The sequence below is a fragment of the Doryrhamphus excisus genome, linkage group LG2 (assembly GCF_037039965.1).
Source record: "Doryrhamphus excisus strain RoL-2023G ecotype Guam linkage group LG2, RoL_Dexc_Guam_v1.1, whole genome shotgun sequence".
Taxonomy (NCBI): Eukaryota; Metazoa; Chordata; class Actinopteri; order Syngnathiformes; family Syngnathidae; genus Doryrhamphus; species Doryrhamphus excisus.
Window position 1 is genome coordinate 29285955 of NC_136358.1, and position 25774 is coordinate 29311728.

At 47.3% G+C, this 25774-nt stretch overlaps 2 protein-coding genes across 2 annotated transcripts in view; both read left to right on the top strand.

Moving 5' to 3' along the window:
• The first annotated feature begins 3172 nt into the window (after positions 1-3172).
• On the top strand, positions 3173-4167 carry lrrc30a (leucine rich repeat containing 30a). The gene has a single exon (XM_058061325.2). It carries the CDS (start codon positions 3173-3175, stop codon positions 4067-4069), a length of 897 nt encoding a protein of 298 aa, XP_057917308.1. The 3' UTR covers positions 4070-4167.
• A 3618-nt stretch (positions 4168-7785) lies between these two features.
• LOC131109381 (receptor-type tyrosine-protein phosphatase mu) overlaps positions 7786-25774 on the top strand; it is a 110735-nt gene continuing 92746 nt past the window's right edge. Inside the window, exon 1 of the mRNA XM_058061315.2 lies at positions 7786-8370. Within this exon, the coding sequence (XP_057917298.2) occupies positions 7923-8370 (448 nt within the window). The 5' untranslated portion in view covers positions 7786-7922. The remainder of the gene's footprint in view (positions 8371-25774) is intronic.

A 25774-nucleotide genomic window follows, 5' to 3' on the forward strand; every position in this document is an offset into this window, starting at 1 on the left:
ACAGATTAAGCTTTACACCCGTTTTGGCGAGCCGTTATTACAGGTCGACTTTGACCACGCCCTGTTCACGCAAAACTGCAACATTGGGAAAAAGGCTGAAAATCCCAACGAACAGTGGAGTGGATTCCTTGGTATTCCAGGCTTTAACGGACAGTGGAGTGGATTCCTTGGTACACAGGAACCGTCCCAGCTCTGGGGTAAAGTTGCCAAATGGACGCGGTCACTCCATTCCATGGAAATACGCTGGCAAGTGTAACGAGGCTAATGAGGGTGCTTCCACACTCGCCCCCCCCTCCCCACTCCGTTAGTATGCCAGCCTGCACACCAGCTAAAGCGACTTGGCCGCATCCTCCAGCTGGACTCGGGCCACCGACGGGCACCTGGACCCGCTTGCAGAGCCCATGGAAATAGAAGCACATATTCACATTCAAGTCAAATATCCACCATGTTGTTTTGGAGTTTTTGCAAGCGCCATTGCTTGTTAGGATGCTTGGACTGCAGGCCACGCCCACCGTAGGTTGGTCTTGTGGGTCTGAAAGGCGGCTGTGGTTATACAACTCTATATATATTTATAACTATATATATGTACTGTATATATATATATATCTCACAAGGTGCCATTGTGGGGTATCCGCTGAAACGCTTGGGGCTCGCCGGAAGCGCTCCACTCCGGCAAGCGCCATCCTTCCCAGTACCAAGCCTTGCCACGGCCCATTGTTTCCAGCACGAGAGCCAGGAAAATAATCCGCTGTGAAACGACGTGACCAAACTGACAAATGTTGAAATATGACTTTGCCCATTTCACCTGAACGCCTCGTTCCAGCGACTCTGAAGTCTTGAATTTTGTGTCTGAAGCACATTGGTTGCAACGACATCTTCCACAGCTCGCAGTGGAAGAGCTAATATGATGAGTTCACGGCACATTTTAACGCTAACCTTTACGTCAACTACAAGGTTTTTCTGTCACTTGGTTCCAATGTAGTTCTGAACTTATTTCCCCAATTACCCTCCAAAGGATGTCGTACGTGATTGGCACCAATGGACACGAGCTGCCAAGTACCCAGTCCAGGACAGACCTTTACTGGAGCCGCCATAAGGATTAGCTTCAGCAGTCCATGCTGGCTGGACTGGAGTGCAAACATTACCGAGATGGGACGCGTGAAGGCTCCTCGGCGGTGCTTCATCAAGCCGCCTGTTGCCGTCACAGCCACGCTTGCTTCATCCTTCCTCGTGCTGCCTCAGCCAACCATTGATTTGGTCACCGTGGAGCCCAGCGAGCTTCTCTGGGAACGTTGCAGATCTTATCTCCAACCACTGGAGTTAACTTGCCTCTCCTTCTTGGGTGTCGTTATCGTGCATTCATCGCTGCCTGGGGATCCAACTACAGATAGCAGGCCTGCCCGCCGCGGGATTAGGAGATGACAAGATACTCCCACAGGAGTTCCACTACATTAGTGGGGAGCATGCATGGACGATGCTTATCGTCTTTGTTTGGGAACACTCACTTTCCTTAGAGACATTTTCAATAGACACTAAATCATCGTTACCACTCTGAGTTCATGGGGGATGCTCTTCGTTCAAGGAAGATGGTCCAAAGATTGTTGACAGTAACAGGAATGTTCATCGGCAGAGACCAAAAAGTGGCATCAACTGGCCTGAATGCAAACTTACCAAGAAGGTGAGATGTTGGGTTACTCGTACAAGGAACTAGCGTTGGAACAAGACAACCTTCCCTGGTGATGGAGGAGATTCGTCCCTAACGTCAACTTCAGCAAAGCCAATCCTCCAGCTGTCACTCAAAAGTGCTGATGTAGCTGCACGGCAACTCGCCCGGAGTTGAACATCGCTGCTAACTGTCATCCTATCCTTTTGATTAGCGCACGCGGCCAGAAATGATGACTAAGGCCGATCCAGCTGAGGCCACATTCTCTCCAGAGCCCGCCCAGGAAAAATTGGATCAAGTCACAAAACCTGAAAAAAAAGTTCTTCCTCCAACGCGTGTGAGGCTCCTTTGACGTCTGTCAAAGATCACGCTCGTGGCGAGAGTGACAACTCTCAGCAAAGACGATGCATGACTAATGTGGAGACACACCTGACCATCCATATAAACAAGTAGGAACCTACACAGGGCGGGACACAAGTCATCCTATCATGCCAAATATCGTACATTTTCAAAACAGCTAAAATCATGCATAAAGCAAGAAATAACCTTTGACCTCAGAACTCCTAAGATATTTTTATTATGGATGAGCGAGTACCCCCCCATCCAGATTATCTTCATCACCAATATGGATAATAAGGTAATGTACTCGTTTCTCATGCTCACACTTTTTCAGCTTGCGAGCTACTTTTAAAAAAGTAAGAAAAAACAACAGCAAAAATTGAAAAATTTGCAGTAATTTTACAAAAAAAAGCCAAAATATTTAGAGAAAAAGAGAAATTATAATGAGAAAAAGTTGTAATTTTACGAGAAAAACATCGGAATATTATGAGGAAAAATGATGTCATTTTAGAAGCATGAATTTGAAATATTAAAGAAAAAAATATTTTTAAAGTCATTATGAGAAATAAACTAACGACTAAATTTCTATGTTTTGGAAAATTATGTTGCAAAAAATGTATAGTATAAATTCATAATAAAAAAATTAATAAGCTGAAAGTTGAAATAATTTAAAAAAACAACAACAGCAGGTTTAAAAAAATTCTGGAGAATGAAGTCAAAATATGACTTTAGATTATTTTAGAGGAAAATTGATAGAGCATAAAGACAGCAACACATGACAAAATATGATCCCAAATGTCACCATAAGAATCACCATAAGAAATCGGAGTAGCAAATAAAAAGCTGCAGGCCAGTAAAACGACCCTTTGGGGACCCCTTGACTATGACATCATGGCAGAGACCTGAAGCGATTGAACTTGCACCGCGTCGTGCCCCCCCCCCCCCCCCCCGGGGAGCGGGCGGGGGGCGGTTCTATCTGTGGAGCTGAGAAGTGACAGGACCAGCTGGGGAATGAAACCCAGTAAGACAGCCCCTTCGTCCGGGACCACGCACACCGCTCTCTCAGTTCCGCCAGGATCTTCCAAGTTCCAGCTCCGGATTCAGACATGTTCCGTACGACAGGGGAACGTGACCTTTAACAAGCCTCCCGTCGGGAATCCGGGGACTAGGATGGGTGGGAAGCAGTCCCACGGCTTCTCCAACAAAGAGCTGAGCGAGGTGAGCGTGATCCAAGGCGGCAAGAGCGGCGGGGGCGAGCAGGGCGGGCTGTCGTCCGCCGCCGAGCGAATCCGCAGACACGCCACGGTGCACTTCGGCTACAGCACCCTGAGCCTGGCCATGCGGGGGCTGGACGACGCCCCGGCGGAGCTGTGGGAGCTGCGAGAGCTTCAGAAGCTCAACTTGTCCATGAACTGCCTGTGCTCCCTCCCGCCCGCCCTGAGCGCCCTGGACAACCTGGTGGTGCTCAACCTGTGGGGCAACAACCTGGCCAGCTTGCCGCCCGAGATCGGCCTCCTGAAGAAGCTGCGCGTGCTCTTCGCCTGCCGCAACCGCCTGAGCGAGGTGCCCGAGGAGCTGGGCTCCTGCGCCCGCCTGGAGGTCCTCAGCCTGGCCAACAACCAGATCAGCAGCCTGCCGGGGAGCCTGGCGGCCATGCGCAACCTCAGCAAGCTCAACCTGAGCCACAACCGCATCGCCCACATCCCCACCTGCGTCTACAGCATGAAGGGCCTGGTCTTCCTTCACCTGGCCTGCAACCGGCTGGAGACCATCGCCGACCAGATTCAGGACTTGGTCAACCTCAAGATCCTCATCGTGGAGGGGAACAGCATCCACACTCTGCCCAAGACGCTGTGCTTCCTGGAGTCCTTGGAGCTCCTCAACGTGGACTTCAACGAGCTGCAGAGCGTCCCGGTGGAAATGTACCTGCTGAGCGGGCTCCGGAGGCTGGCCTGCCACCCTCTGGACAAGGGACTCCACATCGTCCACAACCCCCTCCTCAAGCCCATTCAGGAGGTGCTGCAGGGGGGACTGAGTGCCCTCTACAACTACCTCAAGCCCACGTGAGGCGACAGTGGCCGTCCGACACCGCCGGGCACGTGGCCGGTCATGCCGCCACCCACCGTGGTGGGATGCCATCGAGACCGCTGTTGGGATTACATCACAGGGCGGCACACAAATAGATTGGCGTGTTGGCTGGAAATACAGGACCGCCATGCGGCGTCTTAGCCGCACATAAGGGCTAACACCAGTCGCAGAAATTCACAGGTCCGCATTTGGAGGACGATTAGTGGCGGGGGGGGGGGTCTCACACACACACACACACACAAGCAGTGTTGCATTCAGGTCAGAGGGATCAGTTGCGTAAAGTCAATGGAAAGAACAGCAAAGCAGCATCAGAAGGGAGAGTGGAAAAACGGGATGCAACAGGAAGCACATCCTAAAAACGATGATGGGATTTTTAGACATCATTTGCTTGACTTTGATTTGAAAAAGTATTTTATACAGTAAGTCGGTCTCGCTGATGTCGATTGTGGCAGCCATTCATGGGGCATCGACATTCCCGACATCGACATTCCCCCGTCGTTAATAATATGCACAGAGAACCGACCAGGGACTCGTACAAAAACCAATACTTCATTTAAATCTCTAAATCATAGGTAGTATCATCTGCAAATATTAGCTTGAAATGTTTTGTCACTAATTTACAGGTTGAAGTGTTTTGGTCCCAGTATTGGCCCCTGGGGTACTCCACATAATATTTAAACTTGCAGATGTGTGTTCTACCTCTTTCCGTCTTTCTGAGATCCATGGAAGGAACGTACGTACATCATTTTATGGGAAACACGGATTTGCTTTAATAGAGTTCCGCAACCAATGAAGGATGCTAGCCAAGGTTCCGCGCTACTCGAAATATGCTAGCCACCATAACCGGCATCGAACCCAGCAAAAGATGAATTCTGATCGTTTTGAGTGTGAGTACTTTGCGACTTGCTACAGTGAAGTATTACTTGTGAGAAAGCGGGTTCAGTTCTTGTGAGAATTTAAACGCATTGTTTTCTTCTTTATTTCAGTCAGGTGTGGAATATTGAATAATAACCAGAGAAATGCTTTTTTGGCTGGAAAAGCATCGCTACCTCACATATTATATCACAACACAACTTTATAGTTCATTCATTTTATGAATAATTCCCCAGGTATTTTTCCATTTGGAAAATAGATGTTCCCATCTCATGTCCAGCCCAGTGTCGCCAACTGGGCCATTTTCTTGCTCAATCCGCCGATCTCAAAAGTGCCTTTTTCTGGTATTTGGAGACCCCAAAGCAAAATCACGTTTTGTTCTGTGGTTGCTACTGAAAGCCCCCCCCCATTCCCAGTAGTCACAAGTGGGGAGTCTGCTCCCACTCCCACTGGAGTCACCTCCTCGGCGATTAGTGTCATGGACTCCGAGCACAGTGGAACATATTGCTATGCTCTTGTTAAATACATCATTTTATTTTACTGCGCAGTAACCTTCTTCAGACTCAAGTCATAACTCCCTCAGCATTTTCCTCGACTAGCCCAGTGACTTTAATCATCTACCTGTGCAGCCTATTTATAGTGACAAGCCATTCAACGCTCCTCCACTCATGGAAGAAGACACATCATTCACTTCATTCTTATTTTGGTATTTATATACTATTTATACATTTTCATTTGGTGGCGTGCCGCATGTTTTTTTTATGTAAAATATCTGTATTGGTATAATAAAGGTTGGGAAATGTCATTATGAATGAGGAATCCAAAGGTTGATATATTCATAATACTAATGATGATTATTATACATTATATTCACCACTGTAGAAAATCTCCACAGTTTTCCATGTTTATGTCTTACTAATTAGCGTTGTCACAAAGCTAAGATGCGGATGTTTTGTTCAGACAGATTAGTATTGGGTTGATTTTAGTATCTTTTATGTACAATATGTATTACAGTAGCCCCTGAATGCCGCACTCCCTGGAAACCTCCTGGACACCCCCTGGACGCCCCCTGGACACCCCCTGGACACCCCGTGGACGCCCCCTGGACGCCCCCTGGACACCCGGGTCTAGGTTTAAAACAAGGTGCTGGTGGCAGCAAAAAAAGAAAAAGCGACCTCTGCTGGAGCCTACTGGTTATTACATGACTCAAAGTCAATGCTGAGACAGAAACAGACAATTGTTCAGGCTAGTCAGGGCTCCTCAATTAGTGGGTAGGGGGTGGGGGGCATGCGGTTGGACTCATGCTTCACCGCTCTCCGTTTTTTGATGCCTTTTGTTTTGTTGAGTCTGTAAAGTACTGATAAATAAATAGTACCCTGACAGTCAATAGAATCTTTCATTTTTATTTTGAAGGCCTAAACTTGTTTCAAGATATTGGCATATAAAAACTAAATCTAAGGTTGCAAAGAACCGTGACAACATGACAATTCATCATCACCTCAACTACCCGAGCACCGAGTCCACAAGAAATGGCCAAGGTATACGTAGATACAAGCTCCTACAAGTAGAAATAGGCATACATATCTTCCTCAGAGTTTCTACTGACTGTCAGTATACGCATTTCAAATTGGGGGGTCACAAAGAGACTTCTGTCCCCAGTGGGGGCATGACAGAAAATAATTGAGGAGCAGGGAGAGACTGAAGCCTTTTGCCACTGGGATGCATTATTCTCTTAAAGTGAAAGCAAAATGCAACGCAATGAAATTGTCAGGCCGAGCCGGTTCCGTGACATCCTGTCAGGTGGATCAAGTCAACGTTTCATGGAAAGCAGCAACGTGTTTTTTGCATAATTGAGTGAAATCATCATTTACATTTTAGGCAACATGGCGACATCACATCACCAGGAGGCTGTGACAGCTCATCAATCCTGCATGGAGTCGTCGCCAATCAAGGAGGATGATTAAAAAGCAAGCGTCCCCGTTGTTCTCCAGCCTGGGGGGGGGGGGGGGGGGGACCATGCCATTGTCTGACTGAGAAGGAAAGCCTTCTCACGAGGCGGCGTTTATTGACAAATAGCATATGAGTGACACTCCTGACGATTACCTCTCACTTAGCTCATCATGTCTGTTTAATGGCCTCTGCTGCAGGGGGTTCTCAAATACGGAGTATCGATTTGGAGGCGACTCTCCTCCATGACAAGTCCAAATCAAGTCATTCAGCTGCCTGGATGCTGGTCAGCTCGGCCAATTACAAACTAGTATTTTTGTGCATTCCTGATGTAGGCAACACAATGCTCAAACAGTCATAGACAAACTGCATGATAGAAATGCTGCAACCTTAAAGAGCAAAACAGAAGTTAAAGACTTGATTGACCGGTTATTTATATATTCCAGATAAACAATATTAGCATTTCTCTCAAACATTGTTCCCAATCTGGCTAAATGTTTGATAGTGAGCACTTCTGCTTTGCTGGATCATCCATGGGATCATCTTTCCTGTGGTAGGTTCCATGTTCATGGCGCCATAGAAGACAATATTGTGTGCTTGGAAAGATCAGTCAGAAAGGTCTAAAAGGACCTTTGTCACGTAGCAATGTCCCATTGCTTTACCCTTGAGTCATGACAAAAGCTGCGATGGACCCATGGACCTTAGCAAGTACAACTGTACTACAAAATATAGTACACTAGCTCCCTGTGACATCACAGTGAGCCTGGCATACTTTAAAAACACATGTTGAGCGGTTTTAAGCTACGTTAAGATAATTAAAAACGTATAAACTTGTGATTGTGTTGTTCAGCTCGTCGCGTCTGTGTGACGTCACACAGTTCGCCATTATTTTAACGAATATGGGGGACACCTGCTGCTGTGGAAGCATGTGGAATATACCATTGTCACGGACGGACATTGTATCGACGTGAAATACGTCTACGTTAATGGATATCGTACCAGAACAAAAAGAATGAGGCTAGTTGTGGATACTACCTGTTCCCGTGGAGACCAGAAAGCTTCAAGCCGCCACTTTTCACCTGGAAAGTTCCACCCAGTCAGAGGCAGGGGGTCGGGGGAGGGAGGGCTCCAAGACGCCCTCTCCCGGCCACACGGCGCGCATACAGCCGCCGCTTCTCTCCGGCGCCGCTCCATCCACGCACAGTCAAGACTCACTCGCGGTCCTCCTTCCAGCGTGGACGCCAGCCGACGACCGAGGAGGAGCAGCTTCACCGGGCGACTCTCGCCCGCAGACCCCCCTCCCCCCCGGAACACAAAAGGACATCTTGGCGGCCAAAGTGACGGCAGAGACAACATCCGAAGAGTTGAACCGCCACGGAGCGTCGACATGGATAAAGTTCTCCCTTGTTGGTTCGCCGCCATCACGCTGCTGCTGTCCGCCGAGGGAGAAGTTTTTAAAGGTAAGTGAACGCGTCTGAGACGTTCACGCTCGCGGGAATAACAAACATTACTCGTTCAATTCAATGTAAAGAGACTTTTTAATGAACGTTTCCTGCGATACCTTTTGGGTACTTGGTGTCAGACTTCCCCGGGGTGCACCTTACCGGGGAGGCCCCCCTTACCGGGGTGGCCCCCCTTACCGGGGTGGCCCCCCACCCGAGACGTATTGACACGACCATAAGTGTAAGGAGTTCAGGGTTGGTGTCTAACTTTATCTTGATAAGTTGCTGTCTAATGTGATTAACCTCAAAGGATCCCCGAGCCTTAGTGCGACCTGCTAGTAAACAAGACCATTTCCAAGCACTGGGAAAAACCAGCTAACTAAAAACTAAATGCAATTCTATCACATTTCAGGCTAAAATGGGCGACATATTGAGTGGAATGGTCTGGTACCGGCCCATGACATTTCTATCTTATTATATCATGAAATATAATCTATTCAAATCTATTTGGGAAGTAATATGATTTTTGCTATTTAACTTTAATCTTGCATCAATGTTGGTCAGTGGATACATGAAGAGACAAACGAGAGCCTTCTGGCTCGGGATGCGGGGAAAAACATCCAAGCCGAATCAGGAGTCTAATGGGAGGCAAGAAAGCTAAATTCTATCTAAATTATGACAGCAGCTCCTTAAAAAACATATATATCTATTTTGCTTTCAGGGGCCGACGTGTGCAGGGAGAAGTTTGTTATTCCGTCATTTTGGATGAAAATCAAAAATGAAGGCGCCAGAACTTTTTTTCAAGTATAAGATGTTGCCTTTCTCGTCCAATTACTCGTGTAATTTCAGCTACAAACAGACAAGGCAACAAAATGGACGGTAAAAACAGGCTGCACATCAAACTACGCTATTATCATCTTGTCTGGGGAAGGCAAATCCAGGCTGGCACCCGGCTGCATTCATTTTGGGTGTTTTGCACCCTACTGTTATTAGATATTATTATGGAGTTTCCTTGTTTTATCCATCGGTACATGACAATAGCACGACATTGCCGTGAGGTCTGCAGTGCACCAGTGTTTGGTGACCACTGCTGTAAACAATCAACGCTATTCAGTCCACTTCTGGTGTGATTTTTTTTTTTGTTTTACTCGTCAAGACTATGAATCCCACCAGTCTGCCAGCCCCACTCAGACTGGAGCACCACTCTGATTAATAACATTCAGATAACATTGATTTTGGGGGCTGAAAATCATGTCGAGTGCCATAGTGCATCCCTAGATGGGGGTCCCTGCAGGGCTGATATCGGCCCCCGGAGCAGAGCATTAGTCACTCTTGCTGCTGATGAGCGCTAATGGATGCACGATGACATCGATCGGGCCGCTTTTATATCACCAAACGTTCTGTATTTCATTTCTGCAGCTCTAATTTGAAGTTGACTGACTGACTGCACGCACTGGTGCGCTCCCTCAGCCGGCCTGCTGGGGGCAGTGTGGTACATGCCTACAGTGCAGTGACAGCTGATGGAGGAGAGGCACTGTGCAAACTTTGTCTTCTAAATCTGTTAATACTCTTGTTAATTTCCTAGGGAACATTTTTCACCCACCTTTCGGGTCAGTAAATGTGCCTCCCCTCCCTTTTTATTGGGGATGCGAGCGAGCGAGCGAGGGAGAGAGACCCAAGCTCAGAGTATCCCCCATTCCTTGGTTTTATTCCTTGATCAGTCTTGCCCACTGGCAAGTGTAGGACTGTGAGATTTATTGGAGTGGGCTTCACCGCGGGGCTCCCAGAGGTGCAGGAACCATCGATAAACGCCCTCCTAATTGCACCAAAGTGTGTGTGTGTGTGTGTGTGTGTGTGCGCGTAAATATGTAAACCAGGGAGAAATCAATTGGATGTGTTTCACTCTTCCCGGGGTAGGTGACGGATTAAGTGTGGAATGTTTAGTATGGAGCAGACGTGCTAACAGCTCATGTCCTAATCAGATCACGCAGGTAGTGTTGGTCTGTTTCCCTCCACCACAACCATCCGCCTCACAAAGCCTGTTTTATCTTGCCCGTGTGCGCGTGCACCTGCACATCATCTCATCTCTGTGTGGCGGGTTGGAATAACCCCCCCCCCATGGATTCATTCCTCATCACACCACATATGCCTGTAAAGTCACAGAAAAGTTCAAACCTCAATCCCGCGAGACCTCTCCTAATTTTGTCAAGCATTGCTCCCGTTTTGCTTTCGCTTTGTGGCTGGAAGACTTACACAGGAAGTAAACAGATTCTCATTCCAAGCACTCCCAGGCACTTACAACATCACGTGACTTGGCGTAACTGTGTTAGCTGGCAAAGAACTACAGTCAACCACTGGGCAATGGAGCTAACCTCCGCTTTCTATTTCCATGCATTAGCAAGCTAACGGTGTACTAGCCCAGATATTTGGTGAGAAAAATACATAAATAATACCACCATAATGTACGCTATCCGGAAAATGTGTGAGAACCACAGCAAAATGTATATTTTGAACCGAAAAACGATTATGAACAAACCGAAAAACTGCACTTACGTTTATACTGAAAAATCTGGGGAACAAGAAAAAGTAGAAAAAACAGGGAACAAAACAGGAAGTTGGAGTGGCAGAGAATTTTCTCAAACAAAAATCCAGAAAAAACATGAAAAAAGGCAGATGAAAAGCAGCTCAGAGTAAAGTTTTGCCATAATTTTGCCTCAGTTTGTGTACATTTGTGTTCTGAATACAGGTCTGTCTATCTAGCTAATGACGCTAACCAAGGTTCCACAGTGAAAATATGAAGCTCACTCTATTCACGTTACACCAGTTAGTCGAGTTGCTAGTCGAGGCCATATTGCAAACGTTGTCCAAATATGAAATATCTCCTATTAAAACGTGTTCTCTTCCTGTGTACTTGTCGTTGTGATGGCGACACCGTTATCATGTCGCCACTTGAAGGTTGTTGTTGTTCCAGATTACAGATTGGTACTTGGACTACCAAGACTACCAATTCATTCAGAGTTTGGCGTTCTGGTGTTTTCCTCAGTCAGCCATCCTGGTTGAGCAGCTCGTGTTCTGGTTTTTAAAACCCTTTTCCAGCATGACTCAAGTTGTGGTCTTGAAGATCCATATGCCAGTCCCAGCCCGCCGTTGGCGGGTGTGGCAGTCCTGATTGGCGTGCGCACTCGGACCAAGGAGAGCCAGCGCAGATGTTCGTCTACGAGATAAACAACTTAATTGGAAGCAATCATTTAGTTCTTCACTCATTTCTTTGCGGTTCCCAGCTGATTCAGATTTAATAGTTTTTTCCGTAAGGTGTCCTGACGGATGGCAGCTTCATTTGTGGGAGCCGGTGCAGAATTAATTTAAATATGCATGATTTTTTTTTCTCCCCCCCCTCGCCCTCCTCGAGCATGTTGGAGGATTGATGATAGTACAAAGCGCCAGTGAGGTGTCGAAATTCCTCTGTAACTTTGCTTCTCAGACACTTTTATTATGATGGTAATGAAGGCGGCAGAAGCCTGGATTTGCCCGCCGCGGCGTGAGCGGCATTACTTACCCGGAAGAGATTGATTGTAGCTGCTTGGTTTCAACTCTTGAGGAGAAACTTCAGGAAGTCTGAAGCGCTAAGTGCCGCTATTTAGACGCGTCTCTTTAAGCGAGGACTGACAGCGCCGTTTATGCATTTTTTAACACGCCAACAAAGACGCGTCTATCTGCGGGACGTCAACGCAACACATTTGCATCTCATCTAATGCGGCGCTTCCTGCCTGGGTGGCGAATGACAAACACGAGGGGGATCTTTGGAGATAAACACGCTGGCTTTGGGCGGCCTTCACCCGCGGCTTGGCAAACATCTCAGCCGCCTTCCTCAACTCTTCCAGCCTCCAGGTCCAATACCGAAATGGGACCGCGGGAGGCTGGTTTGGAAGAAACAAGGATGGCCAATTAAGGCAAAAGAAGCTGGAGAAGATGCCAAATTAGACACACACCGAAGAGAAAAAAAATACAATCTAGCGGAACCTCGGTTTCCTCGTTAGTCCGTAGGAGAGAGCCACGCAGACCAGATGGTTAACTTCAAACAATGGACTTGAATAAACTTGCTCAATTCAAATGGAGAACTTTAGCAGCAAGCGCAATCATTTTTTGTCGTAGGAAATTCCAGGGTTAAACTGTCACCGTCATATGTTCAAAGTGATATTAGTATATCTTTGTATATTTGATAATGATAAACCACAGTTAACTTTAATCCCAAAGCTCATGCCTGACATTTTTTATAAAGCTTTTAAATATAGTCTTATATTTAATGACCAAGTGACTTGTGTCATGCCTGATAGTTGTACAGGTGTAAAAAGAAGCTAACCAGTGGTTAGGTCTGAAAACAATAAATCACGGTCTGACCTTCCATCACAAAGCTGGTTTTTAACTCTTGCAAGTGTAAAAATAAGCTAACCACTGGAAACGGTCAAACCTAAAAAGAAGTTAAGTCTGTTGCTTGGAAATGAGGATGCCTTTGCTGCTTTGAGTTGGCATACTTTGTACAACTTGCTGTTTATGATGTTTACAAGCCACTGAAATAACTAAATCAACTAATATCAATTAATCACATCCAAACTTTCCATTCTTTCAGTGTTTTTTTTTACTTGAGATGCATATTTTATCATTAATAACGGGTGTCCAAGGTGTGGTGTGTTTTTTAGTCTAAAATATGCAGCAATTCAACAAGAAAAAATACAACAAGAATTGGGTCAAATTGAGCAAAAATGCAGCATAAGAAGACAAAGCTGAAATGTTGGTTTTTGCAAAAAAATGTAAAGAAAATGTATGATTTCTTATTTTATAAACAAATTACAATTACGTCTCCAATTTTGTTTTTTTAATGTATGTGTAACAAAGAATGTGATTTTTTTTACAGAAATATATTATTTTACCCACCAAATATTTTTTATTCTAAAAAAAAAAAAAAAAAAAAACGTTTTGATGTATTTAAAAAAAAATCATCTGGGGAAAAAAAGTAAAAATATCAATGTGGGCCCCCAGCCCTCAGTGGAAAAAGTTTGGACTCCCCGATTCATACATTTTTGCTTCAATTCCGGTTCTTCCGCTGCTCATTTGGGGAGCCAAACATGCAGAGCACAACAGTGCACTGGGAAGGAAAAACGGGCGGCAAAGTTCCATCCCAAAATAGCCTGGTGGTCTGCAGAGTGTGGAGCGTCGGCAGCCCATCCGGGGCTCTTCCAAGCAGCCGCAAACTCATCATTCCTCATCTTGCAGGTCCCGGGGGCGCCACTCCACATTTGATGATTAGCTGCTGATTTGCCAGCGACTTTATTTACATTCTTGAGAGGCAGTAATAGTTTTGAAGTTGACTCTCGAGGCGGCGGCGGCGGCGGCGGCGGCGGTGGCGGCGTTATGAGGGAGCTGTGCCTCTGCCTCGGAATGATAATTGGCCTGGAGATGTGGATAAGTGAAGGATGCCGGACAAACAGAGATCCTCTAATTACACATGCGGCGCCTTCGTCAAACGAGGAGGAAAGGAGGCGGGGTAAAAACTAATGAATTGTACTCTGGTAGGCACGGGGCCTTTTAATGAAGAGAGCTGGGGGGGGGGCGTGGGGGCTGCTTGTGTGTGTCTGCTGGGCATGCTGGCTGATCACTGAACAGTTGTATGATCAACATGTGGAACAGAAACGACTCGTGTGCGGCACAATTATTTGATGTAGATTTTTTATGGATATTTATTTTGATGGAAATATTTTTACAGCAGGTGTGGTACGTCCTAGGTGGCAAACCGGTGCAGAAATTCACTAATTAATTTACAAATTGATCTCACTGGTTATTAATGGCGATGAGGAGGAATAAGGGGAAGCAATTTCAATGAGGACGTTATTTTTCACAACTTGTATTATTTTTACTGTTTATATATTGGCTAAATAATCCTTCCTGATGCTGAGGGACGCTTGGTGAAGTTGGGCTAGCATCACTTGATAGCAAATGACGTTATAACATTAGAACATGTCACCTTGTCTGTCAAAATAGAAGCTACTTGTCTGGTGCTACAAAAGCGTATGTACCTGCTATAGTCCATTGCCCAATTGATGGATGAATGACCCGATAGAGTCCTGATACTTTTGCCCCCACACTGGGAGGGGACTTGCCAAAAGGAGTGCACGCCATGGAGGTGCAATGTGGGCAACGGGGAGGGGTGAAGGATGGAGGGCGTTCCACCCTGTCTCCTGTTGTTTATTAAGCGTGTGTCACGGCCCGGCAGGTGAACTTGCATCCGGCAGGCGGTGTTCGGGGGGGGTTGGTCGGGGGAATTGCTGAGTGTAACCACTAAGTGTAACCACGGGCAAAATGCTCTATTACTGTCAGTGTGAATCTGTTGCCGTGGCATTAGCGTGCGTCAGACGCAGTCATTAATGCATTAGGCGCTGGTCGGGCACGCCAACCGTTTGCCCCCCCCCGTGCTAAAAAGCTGGCAGGGAGCGAAGCCATCGACTGTTCAACTGTTCAATAATGAAGCCATCCCACAGGATGAATGAAGCCTCTGACTGAGTAATGGCGGCAAGGACGTGGAAAATAATCAGCATACGTTCTATGAGCAGCCAAGTAGAATTGAGCAGCAGTACTTGAGTGTGAATGCACCCTTCAGCAGAATGTACCTGATTATACTCCCCTCGGTCACGCCAGGCCGCCTATTTCAAGGCTGTTATCTATTTGTGTGCATGCAGGGAATGGTCTCGCCAATAAGAGCCTCTTGTTTAGTAAATAGCCCCCCCTGACCTCCGGGGGCCTGGCCATGCTCCTCTTTAAATGGGGCTCCTTTGTAACGGCCCTCGGCGCCCAGCGCAGTCTGACCCTCTTCGAGGTCGCTTTTCATGGCGTTACTGTTTCCCTCGCATCGCACAGGGCGGGGCGAGCACTCCGCCTGAAAAACGTCTTCTCCTGCGTGTTACGTCATATCTGAGCATTCGCTGGAAGAACGCACCCGGGATAAACTTAAACAGGAAAAGACCAAATTCAATCCTACTAATATTTGATCATTAAACTCGGACATGTTTTATGTAGATATATATTTTCTTTTTTAATAAAGTATAGAAGGGTTTAGATTCTGTTCCACAGATGGCGCTAATGCACACCAAAGCTGCTTGCCAACCGCCAATAAACAACAGAAGAAGAAAAACACCACAAAGAAGAACGCAACTGACAACTTTCTGTTTTTAAGCGGGAACAAGATACCTCAATCGGATTGGGAAAAGGAATATTCCACCCCTGGGAATCCCATTATATGTTCTTTCGAATTGGCACTTTTCTTTGGGAATGAGGTGCATACAAGCGTTCCATTCTTTCCGCTTGCAATTGGAATATTTGGCTAACGGATAACACTGCTAACACAACGCTAACGGATAGAGCATCAGCAGTTAGCTTGTCAACGTGGCGTTTTACTAGATTCAAGCATTTCACGGCGGTTCTTTCAGGGTGGAGGGATTTGATGACGCTGGGGGTCGATGGCGCCAACGTCAAGTTGAGTCCGTGCCGCCAAAGCGCGCTAAGCTGCGGCCGCGGCGCGGAACACTCCCTCACGGAGGCGGCCATTGAGACCAGCAGCTGCGGAGCCAAACAATAACTGGGAAAGATGACGGTTGTCTTCAAGCTCCGCTCCCACCCTGTAATCACTTTGCCACACTTGAAGAAATTACAGGGCAGCCCAGTCACGTGACGTGCGGGCGCACGGCCACATGGCGGAGAGGGACGCGGCGTGGAAAACACATGTTTGGAGACCAACGCATCTGCACAAACAAACCGGCGAGGACGTGACGACTTGATTGTAATGATGATGCTGATGCTCAACGGCACTGCACCCAGCCGGATGTTTCGGGGTTGGCACTGATGCAGACGAGGGACCGCAATGTGGCTGCTTTTACACAATGCCCCCCCTCCCCCCCATTTCACTGGGGTGTCTGGGTGTGCTGGGTTTTACCACCAGTCTTTTTGTTCACTGGGCTGCGTTGTATGAGGGGCGCATGTCTTTACATCCGGGACTTTAAATGGTCTCTGTCGCAGTCCTCTAAGTCAGGGGTCCCAAACTGTCGGGCCGGGGGCCGGTACCGGTCTGTGGCGCATTTGCTACTGGGCACATTCATACCTATGGACAATTTGGAGTGGCTAATGAAGCTAGTATGTTTTTGAGGTACTCCGCTTCCCTCTAAAGAATATATTTTGGCATTTTATTGCTTGTGTTGTTTCTTTGTTAACATTCTTGAACGTTCATAGAGGAGATGTACCGTAGTCTTTCCCACTAAGGAAAGGTTGGACAGCACAAATAGAGAATACTTACTGTATTAGGATTGTGACTGGGCAATGAATATACAGTATTTGAATGTAATATTTGACGAGTACCTAAACGTCCCATCCACCCGTTGAGAATGAGTCGTCGGTGACATTCGTCTGCATCTTTTAGGTTCAGCGGAGCCGATGGTGAGTTCAGGGCCAGTCATACGTGCATAGGGGCAACTTGAGCAAAAACACTAGAATGGTTTCACGTGTAGCATGTTGTGCTAATGCGTCCTGTAATGCATGTCAAACATGGCCTCCAGTGGTTTGTTGTCCTGCACCATCGGTCCCATTAGCGAGTCACGTATCATAAGCAAGCAGACTTAAATAGTTGATGAAACTGTCATGGCCATACAATAAAGACGCTGCATTCGCTTCTGACGGACGGTTGCATCCTGCCGCCCTCGAGCGCCTCCAAAAGCGCCAGTGTTTTGAAGTCGCTTGTGAATATTTTTCTTTTCCCCGTCTGTCTCTCCTGTGACTGCTTTAACCCGCCTGCCGGAGCGCCACTTGACTAAAATGTAAATATATCTTCTCCTCTCCTCGCTACGTCTTTGAGCGAGTCCCCGGGCTAACCACGGATTTCCCAATTGCCATTCCCAGATCTTAATGTGGAATTAGTCATAATAGGATTCCAGCTGGAGGTAGGCAGCCAAGACGTTCAGACTAAAAAGGCAAGGACAGCAACTGGAAATCTATAAAATCTATAAATAATGCTGCCCTAGACCTTTTTAGCTTTCCGTGGACCCTGGAGGGGCTTCTGGAAAGGACGCGAAGAAGCACGGCATTATTTTGTAGTCTCCATCAATAACAAATATGCTTTGGTTGGGCGCTCGATTCCAGCTGCCATATTGTACGATAACCAAGAGAGTGTACCTAAACTGAGGCAACAATCTGGCTAAATGTTTCATTGATAACTAATGAAAATGAATGTACTCTACTTTTATACAAGACCATGTGCTGATACACTTTATCATGCTCTCCCAATTATGTCTAATATTTTCCCCCTTTTCCAGTGAAAATCATTTGATCTGTTTTGATTCATTCTGAGGTGAAGATGCAGTCGTCAATGCACACGTTTGTCATTGACGTTCATGTGACCTCGGAAGTAAAAGACGCCATCCCTTTTGTAGCACGCTTTGATGAAGCAGGAAGTAGCCTGCTGTGTAGCAAGTAGCAACCAATGAGGACAAAGACCTCATCCTCGAGCTGACCAGCAGAGAGTTTGATTCCGAGGGTGAAATGAACATGACGGCTTAATTCACTGGTGTGAGCTCCGGCCTCCAGCGGTCCTGCCAATCCCCGGCGCTGCGGTGTCACCAATTAGCCGGGCTCCAGGATTCATGAAGGCCTCCTTGCCGCCTCCTGTCACGGTAGCCACGGTAATAAGACCAGCACGCACACAAGGCTGGGACCGCACGGCTCATACGTGCTGAGGTGCAGACAATCTGTCAGTGCTTTTGTAAAGATAATTACAGGAAGGAACGTGTTGGAACGACAGACCAGCTCGTCTGGAGCAGAAGTCAAGGCGGCCGTGCTTTGGTCGCATCGAACGTGTGTAAATTCCATGGCAGCTATGGGAACGTTTGGCCAGGCGTTGATGTTGATGATGACCACATGATAGGAAGCTGCATTCAGAAGAACTCAAGGACTAGTTTAACATGGTCTCCCACCATGGTTTTGGTTTTGTTGACTGGATTATTTCTTGTACGCTTCAGAAGTGCTTTAGCACAACCATTACGTCATCGTCATCGGTCCCACCGTGGTCGAACATGTTGCTGACACAGTCAGGAGATCTGGAGGATCTACCTATTCAAATGCGATACAATGATGCTCACATCATCTTGTTTGGTTTTGATGGCCCAGGCCATGTTGTATGTCATGACCTGCGCCACCTCCACCCCCACCTCTTTTCGGCTGGCAAAACATTACACTAAGAAGATAAACATGGACTGTATACTCCAAGTTATATTTTTCCTCCTAACCGGAGTGGCCGCTCCCTGGCGGCTCCATAGGGAAGAAGAAGCCCAAGCATTTCCATAAAAGATGATGTATGCGTCGTAATTAGAGAGCCAGTGAGGGGTGACAACAAGAAAATATGTGATTTTCTTGTGTGGAAGATGAAACGGAGGTGGAACACTCGACTGACTAACCGGGTCTTTGGTTTTAGCGTCACACTTTTTAATTGGAAGAAATCCCTAAAGGTGGTCCTGCTTCTCCCGAGGCTCCTGACTCCAAGAAGATAGATTAGGATGAGTCTCATTCATCTTTTTGTTCGTGCTTTCATGCTGGTTGATTAGAACGGCGCTGAGATAATGAAGCATTCGGCTTGGAAGGCCGGCCTGCTGGTTTTGGCCGTTTTAGCTCCCTGGACGGCGTCATGGCGTCATCACCGGCGGTGTGGCGAGCACTTCGGTGGCGTCCATTGTGTTCATTGAGTGATGTGCCACTTTGACTTTTCTCACTTCTCTTCAAGCGCTATTTAGCGCACGGCAACAATTTTCCAGAAGACGTGTCAAATGGTTTTAATGCGTCTGCGCCTGCGAGTCGTCATTAGAGGCAATTTCCGCTAGCGAGGGGGTCAGCGGAGGGGTCGCGTTGCTCCGTGGGCTCTTCGGGCTATTTTCTGCTGTAACGGTTCTTCTATAGAAAAATTCTCGATACTCATTTGTGGCGATGTTTAGGGGAACTTTTCTCCACTGAGATCATCATCCAGTGGGAGGAGCTGACATTTGACCTTTTTGTGTATGATGCTGAGGATTTATGGTCTTGTAATGTTTTATCGCCCTGGCGACTCCGTCACGCCTTGTGAGGCAAGAAAAGACGTGATTGAGTAGGCCAAGCGTGCGTGGCGGATGCTCCCTAAAATGCGTTGACATTGCAGACGTTAGCATGGCTGCACGCCAGCCTGCTGGCTGCCGTGCGGGAACCTTCCAGCCCGACGCTTTAATTCATCTTTCACCGCCGTTGCTCCAGTTCTGTCCATCCCAAAACTCCAGAAGGGCCACCGTGCATAACTCTAGTTTTTAAACATATTTCAAACCTTCTTTTGGGAATATGTAGATATTTGCCAAAGATGGTGACTCTACTTCATGTTGCTCAGCTGCCATTTGCATTTTTTTAACCGTGTTCGCTCGGGCGCCGCAATCAAAAACTGACGAGCGGCACCCTTGAAGACAAAAGGCCCTTGAATCAGGAGAAACGGATTCCACAGCGCCAACCGGCCGGCCGCGCTGTTCCTTCCCTGCTTAAGTCAAAGGGGGTCCACGGGGGGCCCGACATCCGCTCCGTCGGACTGCATTGATTCTAATGCCGCATAATGTCGGCGGCTTGGCCGATTGGTGCTGTGACATCCAATGAGGACAGTCTGGGACTAACGCTAACGCCAGCCAGCACATCGCTCATCAAGAGCTTTGGGTGCCAGTCAACTGCACATAACTGCAGATAATTGACAGCGGAGGACAAAGAAAGACAATTTGCAGTAATGCACTCCGATGGCCGGCGCTCCTTACCAATACTTGGCTGATGTTTTACTTTGTACAGTGTGCAGTGAGTTTTTTGGACCATCTACACAACTACCTTTTTAAATAAAAAATAATTAAATAAAAATAATTAAAAGTAAAAAAAAATACTTAAATTATATTATGAAAGCAGGAAGTGAACAAATGTAACAGTTAGTGATTGTAAAAGTACCAGCTGGAGGGGTAGGATTTAATAAGCTTTGCTTCTTCCTACTCCTTTTGGACATGTGGAACTGGGAACTGATTATGGGATGCACTCAATTGTAATCTGATGCATGTTCAAATGAAATAAAACCATTCCCATTCCCATTCCCATTACCTCTTCCATGGGGCCAAGCAAACACACGTCTACAAATATGTGGTGCTAATGAACTCTTGGCGGGAAGGAGGGATGTCTGCATACTCTCCAATAGTCGGTGTTTTATCCTTCATAGGTCATATTGATTGTATCCTTTATTCATGTACATTCCGGGAGTCTTATTCTGTAATGTGAAATGAAACATAGAAATACAAATAGCACGTATAGCTAAATGTATGAGTCCCATAAGAAGATCATCATCACTTCAACTTGGCAAAAAACGCCTTTACCGAGTGTCCCTGTGTCTGCTCTCCACACGAATGTCGACACAGCCTGAGGACGCGGCCTCCGGAGACGAGGTGTCTCCGGCGAGGGGGGGGGGGCACTTGGGACGCCTCATGCAGAGCCGGCTGGCATTTAACAGCATCGCCTTCCTCGCCTTCCTCGCCGACGACATTTGACCAAACCGTCAGTCCTGACAGTCATGTGCTTGCCGCTGCGGCACGGCGAGGAACGGAGGCTTCTCTGCTCCACTTTGTCTTTGGCTTGTCCTTCTTTTACACTCTGCGGTGCAACCACACTCCCCCCGCGGGGCCGCTGCCTCCCCCGCCGCCGATGCCGCCAAGGCCAGGTGCTGCTTGCGGAATCGGCGGGTATCAGGGGAGGGAGGATTGACACGAAAATCACCGCCGACTGATTCCACGCGCCACCCGGCAGCGTGACCACACAACTTAATCCCCCCTCCCTCGCTCTCTCAATCCCCTGTCAAAACAAGGGGGTTTTGTCATCCACGAGGGCTGTTGCGTCCCTCTTAGCGGCTGCCAGCGGAAACGCTATAACCGCCTGCCAACGCTCCGGGAAACAGCAAGAGGACCCAATATGCATATTATTCTAATACCAGCCGTCAGTGCCTGGAATTGCTGGGCATGATACCATAATGAATGTGGTGCCTTGTAGGGGCTCCGCATGCCGCCATGAATTATTCATGGCGGCCCAAAGGCAGTGAATCAACCAGGCAAAAGCTAAGAACATTAGCTACCAATTAGTGTTTGTTTACGGCTAGGTTGCTGTCGCCCTACAAAGCATCGGGTGGTACACTCCGACCAGGCTTGGGTAGTACGCGTGTTTGACCTACTGTGCTCGGCCCGCTTCACATCCTAATTCCTGTTTGCTGAGTGCGCTGATTCGTGACTCTTCCCCTCAATTAGCACGACTGGCAAAGGTGGACCAGGGCGGTTCTTCCTGATAACCAAAGATAGACATGATTTCATAATAGAAATAAATACCCAACTCTAAATCATCCAATCCTCCTCCAAGTCTAGCACGGTACCACTGGTCCAGTGTGCTTCCACCCTCTGTGACCCGTCTGACCTTGAAGGCGGGGACACCGAAGGATGATCCAAATGAGCGGCGACGCGGCGTCACGCGGCCATCAGGCAGCATCACACGGTAGCAGGCGGCACGTCCACGCCGCCTGACTTGCATATCTGCACATGATGTGGAAGACACTTTGTCGACTGAAGCAGTCAGTCAAGGCTGAACCCCCGTCTCCTTGAAGACCCCCCCCCCCCCCCCATCCTTCTCTGCTTCCTCCCCCACCTCCTCCACCTCGCCCCCGGCTCTTCCTACGCCGACGCGCTGGCAGGCGGCCCGGATGCATTGGTAGTCGTCACTTGTCAGCGGAACCATGCAACACGTCGCTCCGATTCGCGGCGCTTGTCGTTGAAAGCCATCGCTCCTGCTGAGGAAATGGCGCCAAGCAGCATGTGACCGGAGATAAAGATGGCAGGAGACAAAATAAACAGCATCGTTTTTGGGCGGGTGAATCTGCTGAAAGAAAATACTTTGAAAGTTCCTCAAGGTCGGCGTGCCGAGCCAACATAACTCAGGCAAGCCACCAGACAAGCGGTGGACAGGTAGATGAAGGAGCGGAGAGGAGAATACCCGCCAGAGATCTGGGAAGATAACGCTCCTTTCTTATGTCAGGCTTTGATTTGGAAGGGAAATACGTCTCATCCAAAACGTGGAAGCTGTAGCTCTGCACTGATGCAGACGCTCTGTCGAGGCGGCCATGACACCAGGCCAGAGTACAGCCATCGTCCCCTCGGAAGGGACTTTACTGTTGGGGCTCCTTGGAGCATATTCCACATGGGAATGTGTTTCTTCATTCCACTTCATTTCCGAATTTGCACTTCCAGCTAATAAAAACCTCAAAGTTTGTGTCATGAAAGGTTCTAGAATTTTGGCTTTTGGCTCTCATCAGCAAATTACCTGTGGAACCTTGGTTAGCGTCCGCCCCGGTTAGCATGTTTTTTGGTTAACGTTGATAATTTACCTTGGTTTGCGTACATAATAAGTATTATTTAATTATGTCATTAAAACACTGCATGAGTCGAACAGCCTTCTTGTTCTTAATGATTTTTAAATTTTATCCCCCAAAAATTCTTTCTTGTTAGCGTCCTATTAGCCAGCTAAACAAAATGGAAGCCGTTATGTCGTGAATAAAATTGCCTAAATATGGGGGAGGGGATGGTTGCCCATATGTGCCCTGTGATTGGCCGGCCACCAGTCCAGGGTGGACCCCGCCTCTGGCCTCCGTGATCACCATCAGACCATCAGAATGTGAACGGACTTAGTTTTGACATTGTCCTAAGTAGAATCATTTTTCAAACATCAGAAAGCTCCAGTTGTGTAAAGGTGCCCCGGTTGCCAGGTAGCTCATCTAATTGGCACGCCATCACGCAGCGTGGCCCACAGCCAGACATCATGTCGGAGTTGCAGCACTTTAGTCAAGTTGACAAATTGCCGTGGATTCCTCCAGCGTAGCGATGAAACGCCTCTAAACGTTCAGGATGCTCCTCCTGCTATTTCCGCTGTTTGCTATCACACGGCTTTTTCCCAAGCTGAGCAGCACGCAAAGTTGCACACTTGCTGTTTTTCAAGTTGCTACGACAACACGATGGCGTTAGGGTGCTGTGAATCACCGTGACGATCGTGTCATCGCTTTAAACTCTGCCAAGGACGGCTGGTGTCACAAGACGTTGCGCTTTGGTCCGTCAGCCCCCCCCCCCCCCGGCTAAGAGGCTACGTCGTGGTCTGGAACGCTAATTGGCCACAGCCCCGTCAGCTTCAAACTATGTACTTCATGTACTGTGTACGTATGACTGCTACTTTATAACTTGAGCAAGGCATGGACTCAAGGTATTGGCACATGTGGAATGTGTTATTTGACTTGGCAACCTTCCACTTCTAAGGAGGAGGTGCAATGTTTTAGTCACATACGTCAAATTCCCAAAGTTGGTGCTATTAAGATTAAGATTAAGATTAAGATATGCCTTTATTCGTCCCTCAGTGGGGAAATTTGTATTGCACAGCAGCAAGAGTACAGAGTCAGTTAAGCAGTACAAAATACACAATATAGAAATATAGAAAAATAAACAATATAAACAATATAAACAACCCAAGTATTAACAAAAATCAACAGTTATTAGAAGCCCTGCGTGATGTATTGACCATGTAAGGATTTAAGGATTGGCCAATACATGGATTTACAGTACTGTATATTCTTATGATCCAACTACATCCATCTGTGTCCGGCAAAGTTCTATTCAGTACGATATACTGTATATTGATGGTTTTCATGCTAATTTATGGATTAATCCATTTTTATCACCTCAAATGCTAAAGACATTAAACTCATGTAACAGTTCGATTGGGCGTAAGTTGATTATTTATGCCTTTTGAGTGACGGATGACGTCAGGTTTCCAAGGGTTACAGTGTGGTTGGTTGGAGTAGATTAGATTAGATATAACTTTATTCGTCCCTCAGGGGGGAAAGTAGACGCGTCCTCCACAACTTTTTTGCTGAAAATCTCAAAAAAATCTCTGAATTTTTCCCGTAAATCTCTAAAAATCTCTAAATTTCAATCTTGAGGAACGCTTCCGTCACGGACTTCCTGACATAAGACCAGTTTGGATGCACACATTGTTTGTTGAAACCGTGTCTGCCGTCCACGTCAGTCTTTCATCCTTGAATGACACCTCCCCACCTCCAGGGGCTCGCACCCACCACCATGTGGCCGTGACATTTGTGGGAGCACGTCAAAGCGGCGAAACGACAGCGAGCTGGCACCCCGTGTTGGGGGTGTGAAAGAGGACTTTGGCAGCCCCCCTTCACGTTATGATTGATTTGGTACCCTTGGGCAAACCAATATCAGCCCAATAGCCCCTGAGACGTCTCTGAAGTGATGCATGACTGGATGAGACATTTTGCTCCGATATATGATTATTATTATTATGAGCAGCATGACCTTTTGCAGACATTCAGACTGCAACACTTTTTCCCTGAACCTGAAGGATTAGATCTGACAGATGGACGGCTGTCCACAAGCGCTACAAATCCATGAGAATTTAAAGGGGACCTACCATGCTTTTCCCACTTTTCCGACCAATAAATGGAGTTAGAATGTCGTATCATGGTGTTAAAGCGCACCAAAGCGTCGGATAAAGACGTTAGCACATTTGGAAGTCAGCCCTGAAAGACGTTTGGGATGGATTGAAATGCTTGATTTCACAGGACTGATTTCTAGGACTGGCTCACCGACTAAAGAAATAGCTAAATAGAGGGAAATAATATAGTCTTACAGATCACTTACAGTACACACAGTACACACAGTACACATGTAGCCCAACAATAATAAACGTCAGACTTCCAAGCCTTCGCGCTCATTGGACGGCTGTGTCTTCCAGCACGAGACCTGCGAGAGATTGGGTCCGCAAGAACGACACCAATCTCGTTCACCGTCCTGTCTGGTGCGCTCGGTGTCGCTACTGATGAGTGTTTAGCACACATGCACAGAACGCCAGCGAGCCTGTTATCTTCTCCCGTAGAGAACATTAGATATGCTCACACAAGTTGAAGACGCCGTGATATGCAAGGATTTCATGGAGTCCTTCCACCACAAATTAGGTCAGGAGCTGTCAAACAATAATTGGATTTAAAAATTGATTATATTAATGAGACTCAGGGAATTCTATTCATGTGACTTATTCATGCCACCTGACTGTCTCCAAGGTCCAATCGTGTGATGCTGCTTTTCCGCTCGCTGCACACTGGGGGTGGCTACACCGTATGACGGGAAGCAGATGGAAGCGCTGGTCAAGAGTCCGTTTGAAAGGGGACCTCATGCTTTCATCAGCACCGTGCGGGATGAAGGCGGGCCGTGCTGCGCCCCCTCTCTGCCTCTCTCGCCCTCTCCCTCTCTCTCTC